Source organism: Rhea pennata, chromosome 2 (assembly GCF_028389875.1).
Source record: "Rhea pennata isolate bPtePen1 chromosome 2, bPtePen1.pri, whole genome shotgun sequence".
In the NCBI taxonomy this organism is placed as follows: Eukaryota; Metazoa; Chordata; class Aves; order Rheiformes; family Rheidae; genus Rhea; species Rhea pennata.
In genome coordinates, this window is record NC_084664.1 from 141321008 (window position 1) to 141344456 (window position 23449).

At 41.9% G+C, this 23449-nt stretch overlaps 1 protein-coding gene across 4 annotated transcripts; it reads right to left on the reverse strand.

Annotated features, from left to right (window-relative positions):
- Positions 1-2755: 2755 nt before the first annotated feature.
- On the reverse strand, positions 2756-21781 carry PLEKHF2 (pleckstrin homology and FYVE domain containing 2). Of its 4 annotated transcripts, none has more exons than XM_062568341.1 (2): positions 21686-21781; positions 2756-5067 (listed from the first exon to the last, which is right to left on the reverse strand). In XM_062568341.1, exon 2 carries the CDS (start codon positions 5051-5053, stop codon positions 4304-4306), a length of 750 nt encoding a protein of 249 aa, XP_062424325.1. In that variant the 5' UTR covers positions 5054-5067; positions 21686-21781; the 3' UTR covers positions 2756-4303. The 4 variants fall into 4 exon arrangements, with proteins under 4 accessions (XP_062424325.1, XP_062424329.1, XP_062424327.1 ...); XM_062568345.1 differs by lacking the exon at positions 21686-21781 and adding an exon at positions 21022-21083; XM_062568343.1 differs by lacking the exon at positions 21686-21781 and adding an exon at positions 6410-6474.
- Positions 21782-23449: the final 1668 nt, after the last annotated feature.

Here is a 23449-nt window from a genome sequence, read left to right on the forward strand (position 1 = left end):
GACAACTAGAAAGTAATTTAGAAAACACCACATCTCCAACCTGAAGACTGATTCAGGCACCTTAATCCTGACTGACCTTCAGAACAAGTTCATGCACATACAGAACAAGAAGGACGCGCAGCAGATCCACTCGTCCCCATGCGGCACTCTGCAGCCGCTCTGAACTCGCGCATATCAAGGGAGCCGAGCGGAGCTGCTTCACACGAAGAGCCCGGCTTCCCTCCGAGTCATGCACAGGAGGGCACGCTGGCTACGCGCACACCGCAGGCACAAGCGAGCGGGTCAAATTTCATCAAATGGGGTATAATGAACAGTTTAACTTCTAAGATTTACTGCAATAATTTGCTCCTGCTTTGACATTACAAGATTTGCGCTTCTTTTCAGCTGTATCTGCTGCTACCAGAACCAAGAATTCTTCTGTCCATTTATGGCAATTTTAAGTAAATGCAAAATCACAGTAATGCAATCCATGATCTGCTTCCACTTGACCATTAGTCAATAACTACGCTAACCACTATTTCATTTGCATTAAGAGATTAGCTAAAGTTTACCCACTGGCAGGAAACCCCCTCCCCAGACAGGATGTTTTTGCTTGTCATTATAATCTGCCTGTTAGATAAGAGACCTTAAGAACCTCAGTTGCAAACTCAACTTTCAGCAAATCCATTTGCTAATTTTGGAACTTTATTTTGAACCGAGTGACACAAGTGCTCAACTCTTGCAGATTACTCGTTAGCTAAGGGAAGTTTATCTGCATCAGACCTGAAGGAAAAACAGTCTTATTAACTTTACATTAACAACCTTACAGCAGTTTAATTGGCTTCATCTAAAACTTTGAGACGATAAATTCTTCCTTTAACATTTCCAGCACTGCGAAATACAGGCTCCTGTGAAAGGTGCTCGAGTGTGCAAAGTCTGAACTCAGCTAAAGCAAACAAATATGTATTTCATCAATATAGACTATTCTACAAAGCAGAAGTTGACTGCAAAGCCTTGCAAAAGAGATACTGCAGATGCCACTTCCTCCTTTTTCTATTTGATTTGCAAAATATAATCAGAAAGAGCAGATTAAATCTACCACAAAGAACTGGAAAAAGTTTACATAAAATATGTGGAGAGGCTGGCCATAATTATTAATTGTTTTAAGAGCTGAAGAGTCCAGAGCTCTGGGAAAAATATAAAATTGCTCTCCAGTCTCACACCAAAAATGTCACTTCCAGCTTCTGTTCCAAGTGGAGCCACCCTCCACTATCCCAGCCCAGGGGCCCAGCTGCTCAGACATCTGCATTAAGGAGTTTTGACTCCACCAGCCTCTCTTTCAGGGGCTCAACTTTTGCTGCTCTGGTTCAACAAAAAGTCAGTCTCTGCAAAACGCTTGTTTTCCATCTTGTTTTAAACTGTTCCTCTATTCAGCTGTGTCCAAATTCCTAACCACGTTTATTCCAAACTCAGTCTCAAGTCTCATCCTTCATGATTATTTACTCCCAGTTTACTAGTACTTCCTGAAAGTTAATAAGCTTGTTAAAATCCTTGTTAGAATTTTAAAAAATGTCACCCTTAATGACCCACAGTTAAAGAAAGTTAAACACATATAAGCTTGAAGCTACACCATATATTTGTAAAGAAAAATAATTTGACAAAACAAGATTACAAAGTATGAACTGAGCCCTTTCAAGAGAAGTACACAAGAGAAGTTGACGTTAAGTCCATTTTGTAAAGTTTCAGCAAATACCACAGAGGGATATGAGTATTACCAGAGAACATAGTTTTTTTTTGTTTTTTTTTTGTTTTTTTTTTTTCCCCTAATACTTTCTCAAAAAGCTTGAGCCAAGATGCATCATTTTCGGATGAAACGCTCCCCCCACACACACACAAACGTTGGTTTGGTTACAGCTTCAGGGATCAGTGCAGCACAGTGCAAGTGTCATTCACAGATAACAAAAGATATTTGAAGTAGGTACAAGAACATAACTGCAGAAACATAGGATGTGCTCCAACTCTCTCCAATCTTTTCCCCATCCCCCCAAAGTGCTGAAAAGCAAGCACAACATACAGAAACACTGGGAAAAGTACACAAAAAGAAGGAATCTTTAACAAGAAAAGTTAATATTTGACAGTTTAAGAGGAAGCAATTGTACCAGGATGTACATTACTGTTAGTCATTAGAACATATGTACATGGGAAGTCCATATTGCAACTCTGTAGAAAAAAAATGAAGCTAACAAGTTTAGTCTCCATTCCTGAAATACAAAAATTGTTTTTGAGAAACAGAGGCACAAAACGTAAGCACTACTACTTGAAAATGGATTCTCAGAATAGCCTATATTCCCACTCTGCAGGTCATCATTTCTCTGCCTTTCAAGGAATGAGTACATATAACTACTTACTTCACCTAGTCTTTGAGTATATACAACTGTTTATTGCTTATCTGAAAAAAATCTTAATGTCTTCCTGGTCCCTAATCTCTATCACAAAGTGTTTTCCCTTTTTAATGTGTTTGTTTCAAAGCAGATCAAGTACTCCTTACTCCTTTTAAAAGAAATTATTTTGGAATTTATTGCCCCATCATATGAACATGATTTTCACCTGAAGCAATGTATTGCAGACTATTAATGTAGAGTGCCTTCCTAAAGATGTTAAGTGCATCTTCAGCTACTAGAGAACTCTGAAGGCTAAAACTTTGAAGTGCTTTGCTTTTTTTATTTTTTTAAGAAAAAAGATGACTGACTGTACAAAATGGGAGACTAGTGCAATATGCAGCATTGATTGTTTATTTAATAAATATTTAACCCAATTATTGCCAAAGGCAAACAGTGCAGAAATTGTCACTTAAAGATCTACAAAAGTTTAACAATTTTTTTTTATAAAGTCAGCTGCTACTATACTTCCATACAATTATTTCAAAGAGGTTTTTCTCCAGCATTGACTACTATTATAAAATATAGAAATATAGCATTTGAGGATTTAACAAGTCTTTACAAATCTAACTTTTAACATTTATATAGGAAACATGACACTTCTGTATTCAACAACTTATTAAAAGTAAAATGAATACTAGACTTTTTCTGCACTGACTATTTTATAGTTCTTAGATACATCTTTCTTGGTCCTGGGTATACATTTAGAATGAAATAACTTGCATCTCACATTTATCCTGAGGTCAGCTGTGTAAAAAGGAAAGCCAATTCCGTAAGGATATTTGCAGGCTGTTTGTTTAAAACTTGAGGTTATTTTTAAACAAGCCAACATAAATTCCTGACAAAAAACCTCTCTCATTAATGTTTTTAAAAAAACAAGTTAGTGTTCATTTGGGAAATATTTCCAGAAGTATATAAGCTATCACAGCAAAATGCTACGCCATCCTATTGAAGTTTCAGCATGCATTTGCCAAATTACTATTTGAAACTTATAAGCTATCTTGTAAAGAAAACGTATATATCCCATGTGAAAATCACACCAAGCTTCTTATCTCAAGATCGCAACCCTAGTTTGGGGGTTGCAATGCAGCTCCTGCAAAGAAAACCTCATTGAAGCCTGCAAGAATTTGCAGAGTCTTTGGGTCTGCCTGTACAGATGAGGACACGTGATTTAGGTCTTCGTCATCCACTGAGGGTGTACAGATACAATCTTCTCAAAATCCCATTTTGAACACAGCAGTTATTTTCAATAGCACCAACAATCTCTCACATACCAGCATCAGGTAAATACAGATAATATTTATACTAATAGATGCATTTCTTCCTGAATCAGCACAACTGTTACAAGGCACTGCTTGGTATTGGAATTCATAAATAAGAGCAGAACAAGACAATTCCCAAGTTTTGTGACATTTAAGTTTGTAGTTAGGTCACATTTCAATTTATCACTATGTAGCATCGTCAGAACATACAGTTTTATGGGATTCATGAAAATACTTGACTTTCACACATGCTTACATTTTTCCTCCCTATATCCTGAAAACCCACATAACATATCAACACAAAACATAAGGTGGTATGGGTTGTTAAATTAAGAAAGTACAATATATTTTCCAATCTTCCACGAAAGTGTAACCTAGACATAACTCAAGTATAAGAAGCTGGAAAATTATCTGATAACATTAGCAAAAGTCTATCCCTGCAGAGGAGTGAAAAATCTGTTGTCTAGAGAATTCATAGATTGAGGCACATCATAGTTGTAGATATTCAGGCATATGTTATGGCTAAAACAGAATTTTTCTGAGGAACCTGACTATAGGCATCCTGCAAAAGCAGCTCCATATGGTTTGAAATACCAATTGCAAAACATGGAAAAAAAATGGTCCTTAATCGCTACTGTCTTCATCATCATCATCATCAGACACATCATTTAAAGGGGATTTAGGTGACTGGCAGTAGGAGTCCGATCTAGCAGACTGACAAGCAGTCATCTCCCCAGTAGAAAGAAGATCATAGCAGAAGTCGCAAATTCGCACAGGCTTGGAAGACTGACTTGGCAGAAGAAATCTCTTTTCAGAGCAAGGCCCACACACGACAAAGCCACACTTGCGACAGTGGTGACGACGGTTGACAGGTGTAAATTTTGCTTTCTGACAGCGCATGCACACAGTGGCTTCCGAGTCTGGTACCCAAACAGCTGCATGTTCATTACTAGGAGTCTTCCCACTTTTGGAAAGCAAATCAGAAACACACTTATTTATGTGGTTCATCCACTCAGATTTCTCTGTAGCAGTGGCAGCATAAACTGCAAAAGACTTCGTTGGTGTTTTGATAAGCCACCCGTTCCGTAAGTCTCCCTCGTCTTGGATGGAATCAATAGTGACGTTTTCCAGTGGAATTATGTGCTGTTTGTTGTATTTCTTCTTCTGGATGACAATGTTACCATAAACAAGAATGTCATTGAACAAGAAGAACTGCCTTGCTTTGGGCTTCTTCCTACAAAGCTTTGTTAATACTCCTTCTCCAATCAGGACACGACCAGGAATAGTCAAAGGTTGACCAGCTGCTCCAAAGCAGTTTTCCACTATACTTATTCGTCTTGTGTTTGCTTCACTGTTTGCCAAGCGATCCACCATCTTTCAAAAGAATCCTAAGATTAGAAAGAAAGGTTTGTCATTAGAACAAAATGGATTCAACAACAGCCATCTACAAGGAAAGTATCTGCTGGCTCACAGACACTAACTTGGGCTAGATTTAAATAAATATTAACACTTAGGAATTTTTAGCAACCGATTAGTCTTTTTCAGAAGCAAAAATGTTCCATCCAGCTCCCAGCTGACAGCTATCTTTACCACACAGATGGCACTTATGGTACTGCTTTGCAGAGCTTCTGAGACAAACTAGGAGGCTTCCCCCTCTAGTACGGTTCATGCATGCTGGTTTAGTGCTTATGTCTGTCTGTTCCCACTCTCTGGGTAATAAAAGAAAGCGTCACCCACCATTCTGAATTCTAACACTGACAGAAGCATTAACTTAACTTGAGTCACCAGGCTGCTCAGCCAACATTAACAGGACAAACACAAATGATGTTCACATAGGAAGGCACCATCCTCAGTAGGCTCAGAATTGCTTTTTTCCAGAATATAAACCTTAAATCACGTGCAAAACCCATAAATCCATCTACTAGAAGTATTTTAGCCAGTCTGCACTCTCCACCACCTGCTTTCATGGCAAACTCTTCAGATACAGGCAGCGAATAAGCGACAGGTCGGTAGCCCACTGTCTGCTTGCCACTGCCTCTCCCCTCACATGACCTGAACGGTACCTCTGTCTATCGTGACTACACAACACACAGAGATGGACCTCCCTCCCGCCCCAAGGTCCTGTCACGCACCTCTCATCTGCTCATGAAAACACATAAGTAACCTGCACTGATTATAAGTTCAGACAGGAAGCCCTTGTATTTCAAGCAGTGCTGATAAACAACACAGTACTTCCATTTCAATTTTGCATTAAAATCACCCCTTGTTCCTTCCCAAATTGCAAGTAAGAGCAAGAGCTTACATTATTCAAAGGTGAACTGAAAACAAACTATAGCAATACATACTTCTGTAAGCAGCTGTTTAGTATCTCTCTTATCCAGAGCTTTCCGGGCAGAAGATTGTAAAAGGAAACTCATGTCAGTCAGCTCCAAATCTGCTACCGAGATCCTTGCAAGGACAACCGGGACTTCTGAGAACTGCGCGCTTGATAAAACCACGAGGCCATCGTTAGAGCCAAGGGCAAATGAGACGTGCCACCTCAGAAGGGGCCAAAGGCAGAGACCTTTCTCTAGACTTCCAGGAGATAGCTCTCCTACTTGTTCCTTTTTTACCTACTGATAAGTTGATGTTTGTGACATCTATTAGTGGACTCCCCTTCTTTTGAAGGAGGGCATATAAGCCACAATTCCAGTACCTACAACCCACATTTCCCAACACGATCCTACTTACAGTCCCCTCCATTCACCTGTCTTCTCTTCTAAATATACTTCGCCTGCCTTCAGTACAGGATCAGCCTGTAATGAAGAACAAACCAGGCTGAAACAAAACCTTGATTCTGTTCAAAGACTCTCAGACGCTGGCAAAACGTTGACTTAAAAAGTATACACTACACCTCAGATATTTCCTTATAAAAGACGGATTAAACTTCTGCATAGAAGTCCAGTTGCAGAGAAGTCTCTCTTCAGGCCTTACCTATGATATAGTTAATCTGATTAAACAAATTCACATTACCAAGGTTAAATGTGATTTTAAAAAAACTATAGTTTACTGCTTTAAGACAAATTAGTTTTGTGAAAAATAATTGAAATTAGCCAACTAAAACTGTTTCACAAGTGGGCTTACTCAGATGCAACTAAAACTTTTTTTTTTTAGCTATGCATGCTACATCATCTTGTTTCAACAGAGTTTGACACTGAAGGCAGAAGAATCTATTAATAAAGGGTATCCTCCAGTACTTCCTCCGGATGTTCATTACATGCCTAAGCATTAGTTATGATATTTAAGTAATGTGATAAACAGTTTTGTATTTATTGATGGTAGAGCTACAAAGCCACCAAAGCTGACATTATTTTGATCTACAGAAGGTCAAGGTAAAACACAGAAATCAACTGATAGAAAGGTTCCTCACGACATCTAATTGCGTGGCATTGAGGCCAAAGCAAGCACACCTACACAGGGTGCATGCACCAAACAACAGCCTAACCTAAACCAGCAGCTCACCTCCTCCCTTACTTGATCAAGTTGAGGGGAGGTATGCACTAGGCAATTTTCATCTTTTCTGCAAATTACACTCATTTCTTTGTGTTCTTCAGTGAGAAGAACTGCCTCTATCTTCTTCAAAAAGAACTTCTGAGTACTAGAATAGTACTGTTATTTCTAGGGAAGAGAAAACTATGTGTCCAGGTGGAAGAAAAAAAGTGAGTTATTTCAATCTCCTCCACCAGTCACGTATTTCTGAACTAGTTATACCTGTTTCTCTTCTATAGGCTTTGGAAGCTCTGTCTATAAATTCCTTTATAAGAGATGTCCATAAGTGGACACAGCAGTCCTTGAACCCTTCTGCAGCAGCAGATAAAGCCAAATCACATCTTTTAAGTGTGCATCTCCAGCCATGCTGATTTATGCCATTACAAGAACTGTATGGTATTATCAGAGGGCAGATCATCAGGATTAGAACAAAACTGAAACTTTTAGGGCTAGGATTGGGAGGGGAGAGTGATAGGGAGATAAATAGGAAATTAGTGAGACAGTTCCCCACATAGAAAATACTTTTCAGTATGCAACAATGTAAAACAGAAGATTACAGTAAATAATCAGTTACATTTTTTTTGAGAACAGCAAACAACAGATGATTACATCAGTCTGTTTCATTATTTTTAAAATGAATGATTATTCAGGCATATCCAAAATATACCTTTCAATAGACGCTTCATTTCTTTTAAGCATTCCAAGTCCCAATTCTAAATTACATGCCTGGGGAATTACACTACCTATCTTTACCTGTTTTACTCAACAATAAGCTCTAGTCTCAAAAGCTTGGGAGGAGAGGGGGATGATGTTTTAAGTCTTCACCTTCCAGGTATCTCTTATCACCTTTTTTCCAGCAGGCAAAGCACTAGCACTGGGAGAAATTCTGAAAGAATTTTTAAAGAGGTCAGCTTCAATGCCTATGAACATACAAGTGCTAGTTAGCAGAAATGTTGGTAGATGGAATGGTAATAGTTGGGGCAACCAAGGAGAAAGTACCAAAGAGGGAACGTAAATCAGCATACACACCAAGACGCTTTCTAGCTTATTTGCCATTGCCCTAGGCTGCAAGAGCACACACAGATAACTGACTACTGAAGAACAGAGTTTTATAAGGGTTCATTGCATATCCCCCATGTTCCCTGCAACATTGGGAAGGAATACAGTCAGGAGAGTGCAAAGAATAGAGAACAGGAATACGGTTTTCTGCTGATCCAAATCAATATGCATCACTTCTAATCTTGCATTTTTATAACCAACTGTTATAACCAACTGTAATTCATAGATAAAAATCACAAGATTTTGCTAGTCCACAGGAAAAAAAGCAATCATGCTGACAAGCTTCACTGAAACAAACTCTTGGTCTAAAGAAGTTGCACCGGTCTGTAAGAATCACTCACTGTTCTACAGCTCCATGTACAGCTCATGGTCACCAGAGGTTTTCAAAATACAAGTCACTGGAGAGGGGAAGGAAGAAAAGGCAGGCAAAAAAAAAAAAAGAGAGAGAGAGAGAAAAAAGGCAACAGGTTTTAGTCATATACTTTCTAGGACAACCTTACAAAAAATTATTTTAACCAAGATCATTTAATACTCATCATGATTTAAAACCAAGATGCATGATCCTAGAGCTTGTGCTGAAGACTACTTTCACCTTTTTGAAATGACCACTTGCTGGACTCAGGCAAGAATTTGGGGCAAGTTAAGGACTATTTAGGAAGGAAGACAAGACGATCACCTCTTTTCTGCATTTAATTTTTAGTCTATAATGTTCAACAAACAATTACCTACCAGTCTCAACTGAAGTAATGAGAGCCACTAGACTATTGATAAATCATTTCCATCTTCTTACATGACATGAATTGTATTTTTCCATACTAAGAGCTTAGATTTTTTTTTATTTTTAAAACAATACAGAGAAAAATGTCAGAGTGCTTAAGTTCTTTAAGAATTTAAAATTAAGAATTAATCTGAAATCCTGTGCAGTAATGCTCACTCACTTTTAGTGACTTTTTTTTCCAGAAAGGAGGGGAGTTCAGAAATAGGTAATGACAATGAGAAATTGCCAGAAGAGTCTCTTGATTGTAAAGACTAGAATAACTGAATTTGGAAAAATTAGGAATATGAAAGGAGACATCCCAAGTTCACAAGAATACAAAAGAAAACAAGGTACACCTCTTCTTCCTATGAGCACATAAAAGGAGAAGATATTAAATAAATGTCTAGACTTCTTCTACACTTCTGATATGCAATATAACACAATGGAACTTTGATTCCAAGATGTCACAGTTTCCAAAGCTATATGTGGTTATCTATAATCAGTCTTTTAAAAAAATCACAGCAATCTCTTCTTAAAGTGTATTCAGATATATTGTGAAAGATACCAGAGTATGTCCTGGAACTGGGTGGCAATATCCTCCTACTTGCCAACTATTTGCTGGCATTTTTATACAGTATCCTATCTGCCAACTATGTGCTGATTTTATTTATTTATTTATTTATTTATTTTAACTTTCTGCTGAAAGTCCTAGCACTGGCCACTATGAGAAGCAGACACTAGATTACTGTCCTCAAGATAGTGTTGAATGTCTTGAGATCCTGCAATTTCTGAGCTATAGTAAACTGCTGGGAACATACCCTAAGTCCTCCCCAAAACAAGTGAGAACAAAATACAGCCATGAGCTTCAAACAGGACAGGTCAGACACCTCCAGGAAAGGCGAAAGGGGAGTGTTTTAGACATCATTTCTGCTTATGGCTACTGTAACAGTCAAAACCCACAAACCTAGCTGTTCATGCTTTTGTAACGCTCGACTCTGCGTACAAACACCCAGGAGTCCCCAAGCCCAAAAGAAGAGTTTAACTCGGCCATGAGATTCATTTTCTGCGTATCGATTGCAATGCAGCACATGCTGTTAGTCAGCACAACACAGAAATAACCTGATCACCTTCTACAAAAAATGCACTACTCAGCCAAACCTAGCTGCACCACAAGCTGATGGAGATGCATGATGCCATGACTGCACACAGCGGCACCAAGCAACAACAGTTCAGGACCGATGTCCAAGCAGCTCATGTGTGTAGACCCACCTCTGATGATGACAACAGTTAAGGAACCTGAACATTATTCTGAAGCTTGACCTGGTTTTTGGCATAGTGTGCTTTAACAGCTTTAATAGTGTTGTTCTTTAAAAAACGCTAAGTCATCCCTACAACACAGAAGGTTCATGGCATTTCCCAGAAGTTTAAAACACTTCTAGGATGAGCTTTACTGAAGCTTATAGATCTACTCCACAAAATAACAGGCTACAAATTTTGCATATTTCAAAACTCCCCCTGTACACACCCTGAACGCTCTTTCAGTGAAGCGGATAATTCTTGAAGTTGCTTGCAAATGGTAACTCTGGATTCATAAGATACATTGAAAAAAGTAAAATTGACTTAAGAGCATTAACTGAATAATTTATTGGCTCCAGCTTCTTGGTGTATTGGCTTTCTGAATAAATAAATCCTGGTTATCAAAATGCTGTAACAGAATTGCCTTTAGTCTGTCTTCATTCTCACACATACATGCTCTCACTAAGCCTACTTCTAGATGAAGATGCTGGACCAAGGCTTTCATTACTGTAACATAATGTACAATTTAAAAGAGAATTTATTTCATCATACAGAAAGTCTCAATTCTACTCCTGTATGCAAAATTGCCTTTCACATCAAATTATTCCTATTTTTACTCACAAGAAGCTTCTGCAGATAGAGCAATATACCAAGATCTTCTCACCTCTCTACTTCTGTTTTACCTTTGTATCATATTAGCAATAAGAATTATCTTATTCAGAAAGTTAAGAACTTCAGTACATATAAGACTCTGCTGACTACTGCAACAGTAGAACAGTGCTGTTTGGAGCCACTGCATGCTAACAAGTTGCTTTCTACATAGTTGTTTCTCTTTGCCACTGTATACTGGTGATCTCCCCAAACTCAATACTTGTACGTTCTCCTCTGTTAAATAAGATCTGTACATTTTACATGCTAGCTCTTCTACTGTTGGAGCCTAGACTAAACTAAAAAGCGACTATAGTTAAAGACAGATGAGTCAAAAAAAAATGTTGGCTGACACACACGGCTACAGGTAGCTCAACACTATCAGAAAGTTTTCTACTACCACCTTTGTAGTTGACATGATGTAGTTGACAAATGTTGCATTGTGTCCTGCTCTGCTGGCAGTGATGTTTGCTGTGCACGTAGAGCTTACTATCTGTAACCAGCATCCAACCGCTCATGCTCAAATCAGCCACAGCTGTCAAGAACCACCCAGGTAACAGAGCTCAATTATCGGTGATATAGAAACTTATCAATTTTATAGAAGCTTAATCAAGTCCTTTTTCCTGATATTTTTATAATTCAGTATGTAGAATAAAATACTGAAGAAAATTAAGTTTTAAGTACCCATTAAGCCATGTACAATCTCACTAATATTTCATTCTATATTTTAGTTACTTCTATACATCTATAACAATTAACTGCAGTTTAAGTACATTTTTCAAAGATTCTGCACTTGCTTTTTATAAAACAGGAAAAAAAAAGACTGCTACAACAATATGGAAGTCAGACTTAGTAAGAAACTGTACCAAAAAATACTACATTCAGAGAAGTAGAAAACACATGAGTATGACATGAACTGCTTTCTGAAGGTTTTTTAACACTGATAAAAACTTCCATGACAGTAGCAAGTAAAAGCCTGCACTAATGTTGGAGCTAGCTGTACTGGATCCTATTTAAAACATACGACAATGACTGCTGCTTTGAGAAATACAGCCTTCTAAGCAGCTCTTCTCTAATTTTGTCCAACAAAACATTCTGGAAACTGTTGTGAAAGTGGACAGTTTGTTAAATACAGGTAGGACAAGCAGGTAAGAATACGGCAGACAGCCTGCTGATATTGGAAAGACGTGAATATCAAGAGTAAGGAAAGCTACATTATGACACTGCAGCAAAATAAGAAGGAACAAATTAAGAGATTAAGTCAAGGAGGGGATGGCAGCAGAAACAGAGGCAGAAAGACCCCCCTGAACTTCTGAGTCATATCCTTTATCCAGAATTGCTTTCCACTAATCTGGTACAATAACGAGCAAGGGCTACAGCAATCAGAAGGGCACTGGTGGCTGGGCAGACACTTGGTTTCAGCAAACTTTTTATTTATGGCTCACTTCATTTCCTGCAATCTCCCTTCATGACAACTGCCATCTCATTTTCTTTTAATAGTCTTAGTTGTTTCAGAATTTAGGGAACAGGTTTCTGGACAAAGCAATCAATTCTGCATTTCCCTCATCGCCAGCAAGGCAAACTGGAAGTCAAGCAAAGTGTTAAGAGTCTACTGGCACCACCAATTTGTGAGGAACAGCAGAGAAATATCTAAGTCTCTCTTGACACACCAAACACAAATCTAGTAGATACTTCAGATAAGGAAGCAGCTTATCAGTATTTATCAAAAAGTGTTATCGATATTTGGAGGGTGGGAATGCTAAGTGGTAAAAGTGTGAAAAAAAATGGTGTAAAGAAGGAAGAGCAGAGTCTAACAAAGCCACAAGAGATAAAACGCTGGAAGAAGTGGCAATACCACAGCAGCTTTGGATCGCTCTCCAAGGAAGTAATGAAAGCCTCAATGCGTACAGCATTTTAATCCCAATACTACAGAGAAAACATACTACAAGCATCAATCAGCATTACACTAGCAGGAAAAATGGCATAGACGATCCTGTGGCCTTCATCCACCTCATTTCTATTATTCTCACAGTAATGTTTTCCACGTGAATGCAATTTTTCCACTCTGAGCGCATCGCTTCCTGCATTGCACAAGCCTGCCGAATAACCACGCTGCAAGGAACCGCAGATGAGCCGACTCCATTACAGGTACGAGCCAGCACGCCTAACCCTTGACTTGTCTCAACCTGCTGGCAGCAGCTCTCCGACAGGCCACAAACTTGCAGAAATCATTTGGGAACAGCAAGCACATTACTGCCTACCGCACAGCTTGCGAATACTCCGCTCTCTAATATTTTAGAACTTTCAATATTAACTAACACTCTTCAAAAATCCTTTCACTACTCCAGTATTTCTCAGTTTAGTGTTCAACAATATCCAAATACAGCACTAAAGACAAAATCCTTCATTTATCTAGTTGGATGTGATCTTGTAATCGCCACGATCACCCAAACAGGTCTGTGTTTTTCAAGCACTCCTGCAAATGACTGTCACAAGTCTAGTCTTACTGCAAAACTCCTCTTGACTGTACAGGGCACCACAGTCCCTATTTAAATTACCTAACATCTTACAGTTCAGTAAGTCTTTCAGTAAGTTGCAGTTAATTTTACTACACTAATTTACAGCTTACAAAGAAGGTCTGCTGTTTTAATTCAGTAGTTGCATAAAAACTGCTCATAGTATATAAACAATTCTAAATGAAAAACAAAAACAAATATTATGCATTGTCAAACCTGCAAGATAAGTGCATTATCCTTAAAATTTGAAAGGGCCATTACCTGACAGAGCTGAGAAGGCATAGAAAGCCCAGTTGTATTTTGAAGACTGAGACTGTTTCTAGGTAGTCCTCTTAAAATATGACCTTATATCGGTCTAATCACATTATCTCCCCCTTTCCCCAAACCACTCCAAAGCTAGTTTGGGTACAGGAAGCTATTTTCAGCAAAAGACTGTTTGGCTAAGAGTGTGTGTCTTACCATGGTGAGCGAACTGGAGTAGCAGAGCAACACTGACTGCCCAGGCCAACCGGAGGAGCTGTGAGCCTGTGCATCCCCAGACCTGTTGCACACAGGCAAAAACAGCCACCAAATTTGATGCTCTAAGACTGGATTCCGGACATCAGTTTCTCCTGAGGTTCGGTACTTAACATGGTAAATCTCATCAGGAAAGGGAGCACCCATTAAACCTCGTCGTAAATGGAAAGGCCTGCTCCCACTAAAAAGAAACACAAATTCAGAACTGAGCAGTCCCAATAAAAGCAGTAAAGCCTGTTAGCTGCTCCCTGTACTTTCACCCGCTCAATCACAGCGGTCATCTCAGCACAGCTCCCAGGACTATTTATCAGCATGTTTCGGTCACCAAGAAAAAATAAATAAATCCTGCTCCTCCAGGAAACCAAAGAGGTTACTAAAGAGAAAACAGAGTAGATAGTTGGGAAAAGCACAGCAGCCCACCGAGTCACCAGGGAAAATAGCACCTATGGGAAAGCAAACCATGCTAAAGGTTGGTCACACCAACTTATTACAGCAGAAAACAGTGCAGAAGAGATTTCATCCATACCCAGTGCAAGTAGAAGTGGCTGCATCCTGCCCCTCCACCTCAGAAATTCATTTGAAAAAAGCATCTGAATTATTAGACAAGGGTGAGGAGACCCCACTGCTGAAGCGCAGGAGCAACATCTTTCTTTCTTTTTTTTTTTTTTTTTAATGCAATCAGCTGCTATTCTTACTGTCCAGCTCTATTTACAGTAAGCCACGGCAGCCGATACTAGCTTTGTCCCCTGGCATAATAGATACAGGGCCGCTGCTGCAAAGAAATACCCATTTCTGGTAGCCAAGGGTTGGAGCAGCACAGGGAGTAACTTCCTAAACTCACTGTTTCTACGTTTTGCCTGGCTTTTCCAGAGCACCTCCCAGCTGTAGGTTGCTGCCGACAAGCAAGCCCTTCCCCAGGCAACAACACAGTTTTACAAGGCTTGAAACAGCCCTTGCGAAACCCGGTACTGCTAGCCAAGCCTCTACCACTTACATTGCAAAATTCCTAACGCCTTTCAAGACATAACCAGGAGGTAACCAGCATTTGCATCTGCAAAACAGGTAAAGGCTGGAATAATAACAATAAGCTTAGACAAGCAGGCGTAATCCACCGTGAACAATACTGCCAAGCTGACACCAGCAAATTGATCCGTCAAAGGTCAGAAGGCAACATTCAGAAAATTGAAGACATATCAAGTATTTGCAGCTGCCAACATATTGAAATTGGTAAAAGAAGCTTGGAAATGAAACAGCTGAATATGTAGAGATTTCCCCTTTAAATAACTGAATTGAACAAACAACTGGGAGAGAAAAGAAAATACAGTATTCAGACTAAGTCTTGGGAAAATAATCTACTATTTTAATTTTCCATTTTCATGTATTTAAGAGCATTAGTAGTGGTTAGCTTAGAACCTGGTGCCTGCAAATTGCATCTTTTATCTTAACCAAAGCATCAGGAACATATACCCAAATTCTGCTTCACAAAGAGTTTCCACAGATTTTAAGATCTAGTTCTAGCTCCTTCTACATCATACGCTAGCAAGGCTCCCTGAAACCCCGAGTCGCTGAGAGGGATCAGAAGGAACAGCAGAAAATGGACCAACATGACAGGAGAGAGGGAGCCCGAGATGCTGCTTAGGCCTGGCAAGTTACAAAACACGAGTCCCATGTGCTGGGAGCCCAACACCGATGGGACCCAGACTTGCAGCACAGTTCCAACCCCAAACATTTGGGCTTGATGCTTACAAACGCCACCACACTCAGCATCAAATGGACATGGGATGAGGGCAACGAAAACCAATGGAAAGGCTCTGACCAATGTCAGTGCAAGCTACAACATGCCTTAAGTTTCGCTAGCACAGCACAACAAAGCGAATCTGCAGCCTCCATGTACCTTTTAAATCTTGAGATGAATGGCCTTATTTAGATACTCTCGGGGGGGGGGGGGGAACACATACAGAGAATCATCAGTATCGAAAAAATAGAACTGTCGTATCTAGATCTACAAGAAATGCGGCCAAATCCATTTTGCAAGCGAAATCGGATTGGTTACGTAACAGAAACTGGTACACGTTAATTAGACTCTAAACTGTGTTGAGTCATACATGTGGACATCTCTCCTCTCCACGCACGTCACACGCGGTATAAAAGCCCATAAGATTTTAACCACATACTTCAGGCCACAAACTGGCTAAAAGCTAGCTGAACTCTCTCACAATCAGCATGAAAAAAGAGGACTCAGTCTTCAGTGACCAACATAAACGCTATTTGGCAGCAGGCTTCTCGAAGCAAGCCCAGCGCCTGCAGTCTGCACGTGCAGCGTACTTACAGAAGGATCATCGGTGGCACCTTTGCAGGTGCACACTAGAAAGGGCATCTCCTCAGGTTCCAGAGCACGTGCTTGAGCTACTAAACATCTCCATTCAAGCAAGTTTTTGCAAGTTAACAGAATTTTGTTTTTCCTTCCTGCAGAGGCACGCATCTCGCACTGACACCCAACTTAAGTCAGTGAACTATGTCTCTTTGGCTGTTTTAAGTACCTGTACGTAGCAATGTGAAACAGAAAAAAAATTACTTTTATCAGAGAAGTTACTGAACCTTATTAACACTCTAGTAAGGACCAGACTATAAGTAATTGATTACAGCATGACCAGGCTATACAAAGAATTAAAGCAGTTGAAAGGTCAAAACTAGGTAAGAGCCATGAACTTCTTACTAATAACTGCAACACAAAAGGACTTTTCACCAGCCATGTTTTAACACAAAGTCTTCCCTTGCAGTCCCACAATTCATAAGCACAGCATCAGCGTCACATCATTTCCACTTCATTTTTTATATCAGTATTCATTATTTTCACATGCACATGTCCTTTAAAAATTCAGATATTCTACTGAGAAAGCAAAGTTGTACGATACAGATCTGCTTAAAAGAAACCTCTGTATTTCTAAGCATCTTCAGAGCTAAACGAGACATAAGCCAAACAACAATACTCAGCTTCCTTCTCTGACCAGGTGAAAGCACCTTAACTTCTTGTTGTGTTGCTCTTGTCTTAAGCAAATTAAGAAATCTCCACTTTGGGTGACAACTCTAGTATTATACTGTGGAAATACGTTCAGAAGGCCACGTAGCTGGCCATCACCCTGCAAGGTTAGCTCATGCAGTACCAGTGCAGCGTATTTTCAATATTATCAGATGGAAATCAGAACATTCAGACATACTTAGTTTCTTAAACTATTTCAATCAAGTAGCATTAACAGCCACACTGCTGTGTGAAAAAAGGACTACAAAAAACCACACAGACACAATTATCATTTCTATTGTTAGTTCACCAAGAACAGACTACGGTAAGTATGAATAGCCACAGGGAACCTTTTTATTACCACTTTAAACCAACAGAAAGAAGTCACTTAAATTAGTTGTAAAAACAGCTCAAGTCACAGTAATTGTGCACTCAGGAGGGCTGCAACCACCAATCCCCCAGGAAGCACCATCAGCACAAACGAGGGGTTCACAGGTGGTTCGAGTCAAACCACATCGCACAGCCATGCATCCCTTTACTTCAGAAGGTTTGATGACATTAAAATTGCAATCAATCGCAATCATTGATATGTCAGTCACCCTTTCAGCAATATCATAAATTACATAACTTACATTGCACTGCTCTTTCTTCACCAAGATTTACCAATGATGCTGGAAAAATCTCTCAAATTCCTCAAGGTATTATAACCTGTGTGTTAAAAGGGCATTTCATTCACCCTGCTCCTCATCCATATCGGAAGTTACAAAATCACTTTTCGGTACAGTTTTCAGAACAGAAGTACATGGAAAAATAGGCTCAAAAATTCATTCTGTCAACTACTGACAGCTAAGTCAGAAGAAATTTAAAGAAGGAAGAAAAAAAAAGCGAGAAGAGTCAGTTCCCAAAAGAAGCCTGTAATCACAACAGCTTACTGTAGGTGTCCTTCCCAAGAAAGGCACTCAACCCCTCCCTTTCTACCGCTTGTCAAATCTGCTTGATGCATTTTAAAGTGGTATGGAAAGCACTTGGAGCACAGGCATTAAAGCACTCAGCGCAACCCAGTCCTCTGAGTGCAATAAACAGCGTCCGGAAAATTACAGGGTCCCCCAGTCCACAGGCCCATCATCCAACAGGACATTTTCCTTCACTGTAATGTAAGATTTAGGCCCATTATTATTGCCCCAAAGATAACAGGAGCTAGAAGAAACTTTGGAAACCGCACAAACATTTGCATTGAAGTTAACAGCTGCACTGTTCACTGTTCTAAGGAAGATGCTATCTGGCAAGTTCAAAGACACTGGGCGCAGTACATGCCTTTAATATTAATTTGCATTAACAAAGTACGCATATATTGCGGAAAAGCACACACCAAAGAACAAACTGCAACTTTTCATTTGCAGAAGGCATATTAAGTAGTTAGAAGCAAAACAAGTAACCTCTAGACTTGAGGTATGAGAAGTGTGTAGTGAAAGGTAAAGCTAGATAGGAAAATCAGACACTGCTAGCAAGCAACTCTCTCTGTATACAAACACCTGCTTGAACTAATAAAGTTTCCCAATGTATTGCATCTCAACACAGTAAACTAACTGCTTGTACATCAGCATGTAATGAACAAAAGAGATTTGAGACATTTTTTTCTTCTTTTGCATTTATACAAAATGCCAAAATTCCGCTTTATCACAAACATAATGTGCTAAGCACTGTAAAACTTCATGATGCAAGAAGAGGAGGAAGCCATTATGTTCAAAATAATTTTTTAAATTATTCTCAAATTTACCTATTTTATCATAGGTAGGTAAAGAAAATGTACCATTAAATCCAAGGCAGTAGCACTTTTACCAACTTATGCAACTTTAGAAAACAAAAATAAATACATCAGTGCATTTTTGACTAAATAGTACTACAGTGTCAGGCTGAAAAACAAAGTACTATTCCTTTCAAAAAACTCTTAGGCACAGTCATGTTTCTTTTCATTAAGAGGGACTCTGTCCTATAACTCTGTTAAGCAACTTCTCAAGCAGACCCATTTATTTCAACACAACTACTCATATGGTTAAGAATTTGCAGGACTACTCGCTAATAGAGTTGTCATCACATCCTATAATTTATGGCAACATTAAAATAAACTTTAGTATGATAAATATGTTCTACCACACCTCTCTATAGGGTAGCTTTTCTTGCTCTCTCAACTGTGAAAAGTCCTCCACTACACCATAAAACAAAAGGTATTCTAAAGTTTTGTATTTGCTTTATAGGACAAAAATTAAATATATGGTTCTATTCCAAAAGCATATTTTTGCACCTTATTCTCTTTCATAGCAATCCCCAAATTATCACATTTCCATCAAATTACTGAATTAATCTATTAAAGTAGTAAAACATACATATACAGACATCAATCATTAAAAAAAAAAATCACACAAGCTAAATTGAAAAATAATCCTGACTATTAACAGAGCTTAGAACAAGGCAAAAGCATATCTTTAGAACTTAAAGTACAGAATAAACTTAATATAAAACCCAAGAACACTAACTTAACTAACTTTCTTACCTACCAACATCTAATAAACTTACCCATGGTTAACGCTAGAGTTCCTCATTTGATGTTACTCATAATAAGTGTTCTTTAAAAAAAAACTTGCATGCTGTTTGTTTGCTTGAGCAAAACTTCTAAAGTTTTACTTATCGATAATTTAAAAAACAAACATACAAACAAACAAAAAACACAGCACTTTGCCTTTGCTGCACTCACTCAGCTCCTCCTGGCAGGGTAAATTAGATATGCTAAATTCTGCCATATCATGGCCCATTTAAAACTACAATTGCACTACAGTTTGGGGGGAAACCCCAAAAAGTCACAACACCATCTGAACACAATAACCATTTCACTGGTGATGACTTTTTGTAAGCTATGGGCTTCAGGAGGTTAATGGAAGGTTCTCTGTTAATGCAGAGGAGTATGTAGTACTAACTTAAAATCTCAGGCCATAATTTAAGGAAAACAGAATGCAGCACTTGCTAAAGAACGATTTAATCCCTGCTTTTAATGAGAATTTGCTTCTAGATGAAAACATATTACTTTCATTAATTCTAAATGATAGGAAGGAGGAAACTGATCCTACTTCCCCAGTTCCAAATTTCTACTCAGCAGTCTTCATTCAGCATTTAAGGGACTTCCTCTGTGCAGCTTTCTACACAGAACAAACCTCCTAATCACTCCAAAAGCCACATGGTCTGTTCGCATTTAGAAAGAAGAATTTGGGGGTAATGCTTACAAGGCTTTACTTTCACTGCATTTTGGATGCTTAGCTAGGACGAAGTTTTGAACATAAGCAATGCTGCCTTAACATCCCCAGGAAAGTATTATTTAACAAGCTGAGCTGATATACATCCCATTATAACTATATAAGGATTCTCATGCCTCACTTGATTAGTCAACAATATTTAGATTGCACATTTCAAAAGAAAAAAAAAAAACACCCTGCATTCATTGCTAAAGACTTGATCCCTTTCTCATGCTGATGTGTGCAAATAAAACAAATCATCTGCAGGAGCTCAACACTGATTACACCGCAGTCTGTAAATGCTTTCCTTCTTTCAGAAGGCCACTCCTGAAAATAAATCAAAAATACTCGGCCTGCACATTCTGAGAATAGCGTGTTAAGCTCTCTCTTCACTTTGGGAAAAGAAAAGCAATAAATAATCTCAGTTCTGCGTTTGATTCCAGTTTTTTTGGCTTCGCCTGGTGTCAGCCTGGTGTAACCGTAGCAGCCAGGCACGCTGCGCCCGAGGGGTCCGGTTTGCGGGAACGGCTTCGCCCCGCGGAGCAGCCGCGCCGGGCACGGCGCCCTCGGCGCTCCGCACCGCGCCTTTTACGCAGATCAGACTCATTCCACTCCAAAAGGGGTAAATTTAACAGCAAAGTAACAAGTTTTCTGCTGACAGATGCACTATCCACACTTCTATACATATATTTAAAAAAAAAAAAAAAAAGCCACAGCACCCGGAGTGTCCAGGCCAGGCAGCCTCTTCGCTTGTTCGGGAAAACGTCGAGGAGCTTAAAACTACGAGGAAGCCTGCGCGCTGCTGCCCTCCTCAACGCACTGCGCGGCGGCTGTGCAAGCAGCGCCGCGCACAGACTTCAAATATCCGCCCTTACGCGGCTCCCCGGGCCGCCACCGCCGCCCCCGGCCCGGCCCGGCCCGGCCGCCCGTCACGGGTCGCGGCGCTCCGCGCACTTATGTAACGGCCGCGGCTCGGGTCGGGCCTTTCGCCCTCCTTTTAAAGACGAACTCGCCTCAGAGAGCCCGAGACTCCGCCGGGTCCTCGCGGCAGGGAGGAGCGCCCGCCGCCGCCCGCGGCTGCCCCGGCCGCCGCCCGCGGCTGCCCCGGGCCCCCGCGCCCGGCCGGGGCCGCAGCGCCGCGCCGGCGGGCGGGCGGCACCGCACGGCCCCGCCCAGGGGAGCCGGCAGCGCCCCGCCGCCGCCGCCGCCGCCTCCCTCCCGCCGCCGCCGCGGGGCAGCGCCGCCGCCCGCCAGGCAGCCCCCGGCTCCCAACATGGCCGCGGAAGGGCGGCCGGAGCCCCGGCGGGGACGCGCTCCGCCAGAAAAGTTTCCTCTCGCTCCCCGCCCGGCCCCGGACCCCGGCGGCCGCGCCGCGCTCCTCACCCCGCGCCGCCCGGCGCTCGCAGCTCCCTCCGCTCCGGCCGCTAACTGCTGCTGCCGACGCCAGCTCCCCCCCGCGCCGCCGCCGCCTCCCGCCCTCTGCCCGCCGCCGCCGGACGGGCTCCGGGCACCGCCCGCGCGGGGCGGGGCGCCGCCATGTTGGGCGGGGCCAGGCCCGGCGGGAAGGGCCGGGGCGGCGCCTCGTCGCCTCAGCGGCTCCGCCCGCGCCCCGGCTGCCCGCGGCTCCGCGCTGCCGCCGGCTCCCCCCGGCTCCCGGGCGCTGCGCGCCCCGCCCGGCAGGACGGAGACCTGCCGCTCCCGCCGCCCGGCCGTTTGCCTGCCCCGCTGCAGGCGTGCGCTGCCAGGAGCGGATCGTGGGTTTTATCACATTTCTCGCAAAAACATCTGCCTGTCTGCGTACACGCGCCCTTTATAGCCCCTTTAAGGGCGGTGCCGACCCGTTTCCGTTTGAGTAGCTGTTGCGGAAAGGTGTTTTTCAAACCTCGTCGTTTGGTTGGCAAGTACCCTGGTACTCGTCCTAAGTTTTCAAGAGGCTCACGGGGTTTTATCGGGTAATTCAGGCAGGGCGGGAGGGTCTCCAGGCCGTTTGGGCAGCTTATGAGCCCCGCAGGGCAGCGTGCGGCGTTGCGCCGCGGTGTCCAGGCCGGCCCGGAGCCCTCGTGAGGAAGCTCCGTGAGGAAGCTCCGCTGTGGCGGCGTGCGGCGGGGTTTCATTTTCCAGATCTCAGTTCAGCTGGTTTATTGGGCAATACCGTGGCTGGCTTCTCCAGAGGGGAAATGGGGCTTTCCAGTGGTAGTAACGAGCCCTCTAAGGTTTCTGAATTTGGTTCCAGCTCATAAGGTAGAGCTGATTGCCTCTGCAAAGGTGCAGTTAAAAGCGAACTCGTGGAATTTCTGGCAGCGGCGTTTTTCTAACGTGGCGTTCGGAGGCATTCGGACCTCGCGCTGGGAGAGGGCCGTGAGGGCGGCTGCACGTGGGAGCCCGCAGCGACGGAGCCGCCCGTGCGGGGGACCCGGCCGTCCTTCTCCTTCTGCCACGCTTGCCGCCGGCCGCGCGGCTGCTTCTCCTCCCGAGCGCGCTCTGCACTGCGCCCGAGCCGAACGCTGCCCTGAGGATCTATCAGCTCACGGGAGCCGAGAGCTGCGCTCGCGTTTTGTCGTCACCGACGTCCCTTCTGGAAGCGGGGCGCGTGCCAAAGCTGCCGCACGGAGGCGCGCCGCACGGCAGGGACGGATGGAAAACAGGCCCGCGCTCACGCCACCGGCGTCGTTCAGGTGCAGTCCCAGCTCCGCGAGTGCATTTCCTGCAGAACCCAAGCGGGCAGGAGTAGCGAACCCCAATCCCTAACGCAAGTACCAAATTCGACCCCCTTCAGCGGATACCTGATAGAGTCGACAAACTGTGAGAAGCAGAAAGGCCTCCTGCTGTCAGAGAGCAAATCTCCCACTTCAGCGGGAAACCCAGAACAGCCACTAGGAGTCCACGTGAAAAGTAACAGCTACAAAACCAAAAGTGCATGAAAAACTTCTTTTTACTAATGCCATTTCTTTTTTCTCTCCAAACCCAGATTATATTGTGGCAGCTTTTCAAACTCTGATAGAGAGCTGTATAGCCTGTCCATGACAGTTTTCTTTTCTGTAATTTTTCTGCAAACTATGGGACTGTTTGTTTCTGCGCCTATCATTTCCACACTCCTTTTTGCGTTTCTTCACTTTGATGAAGTAAAAAAACAAAACTGAAAATAAA

What these genes read in the sequence shown, in the direction of transcription:
- PLEKHF2 (XM_062568341.1), bottom strand. Translation starts at nt 5,053, where the DNA reads ATGGTGGATCGCTTGGCAAACAGTGAAGCAAACACAAGACGAATAAGT.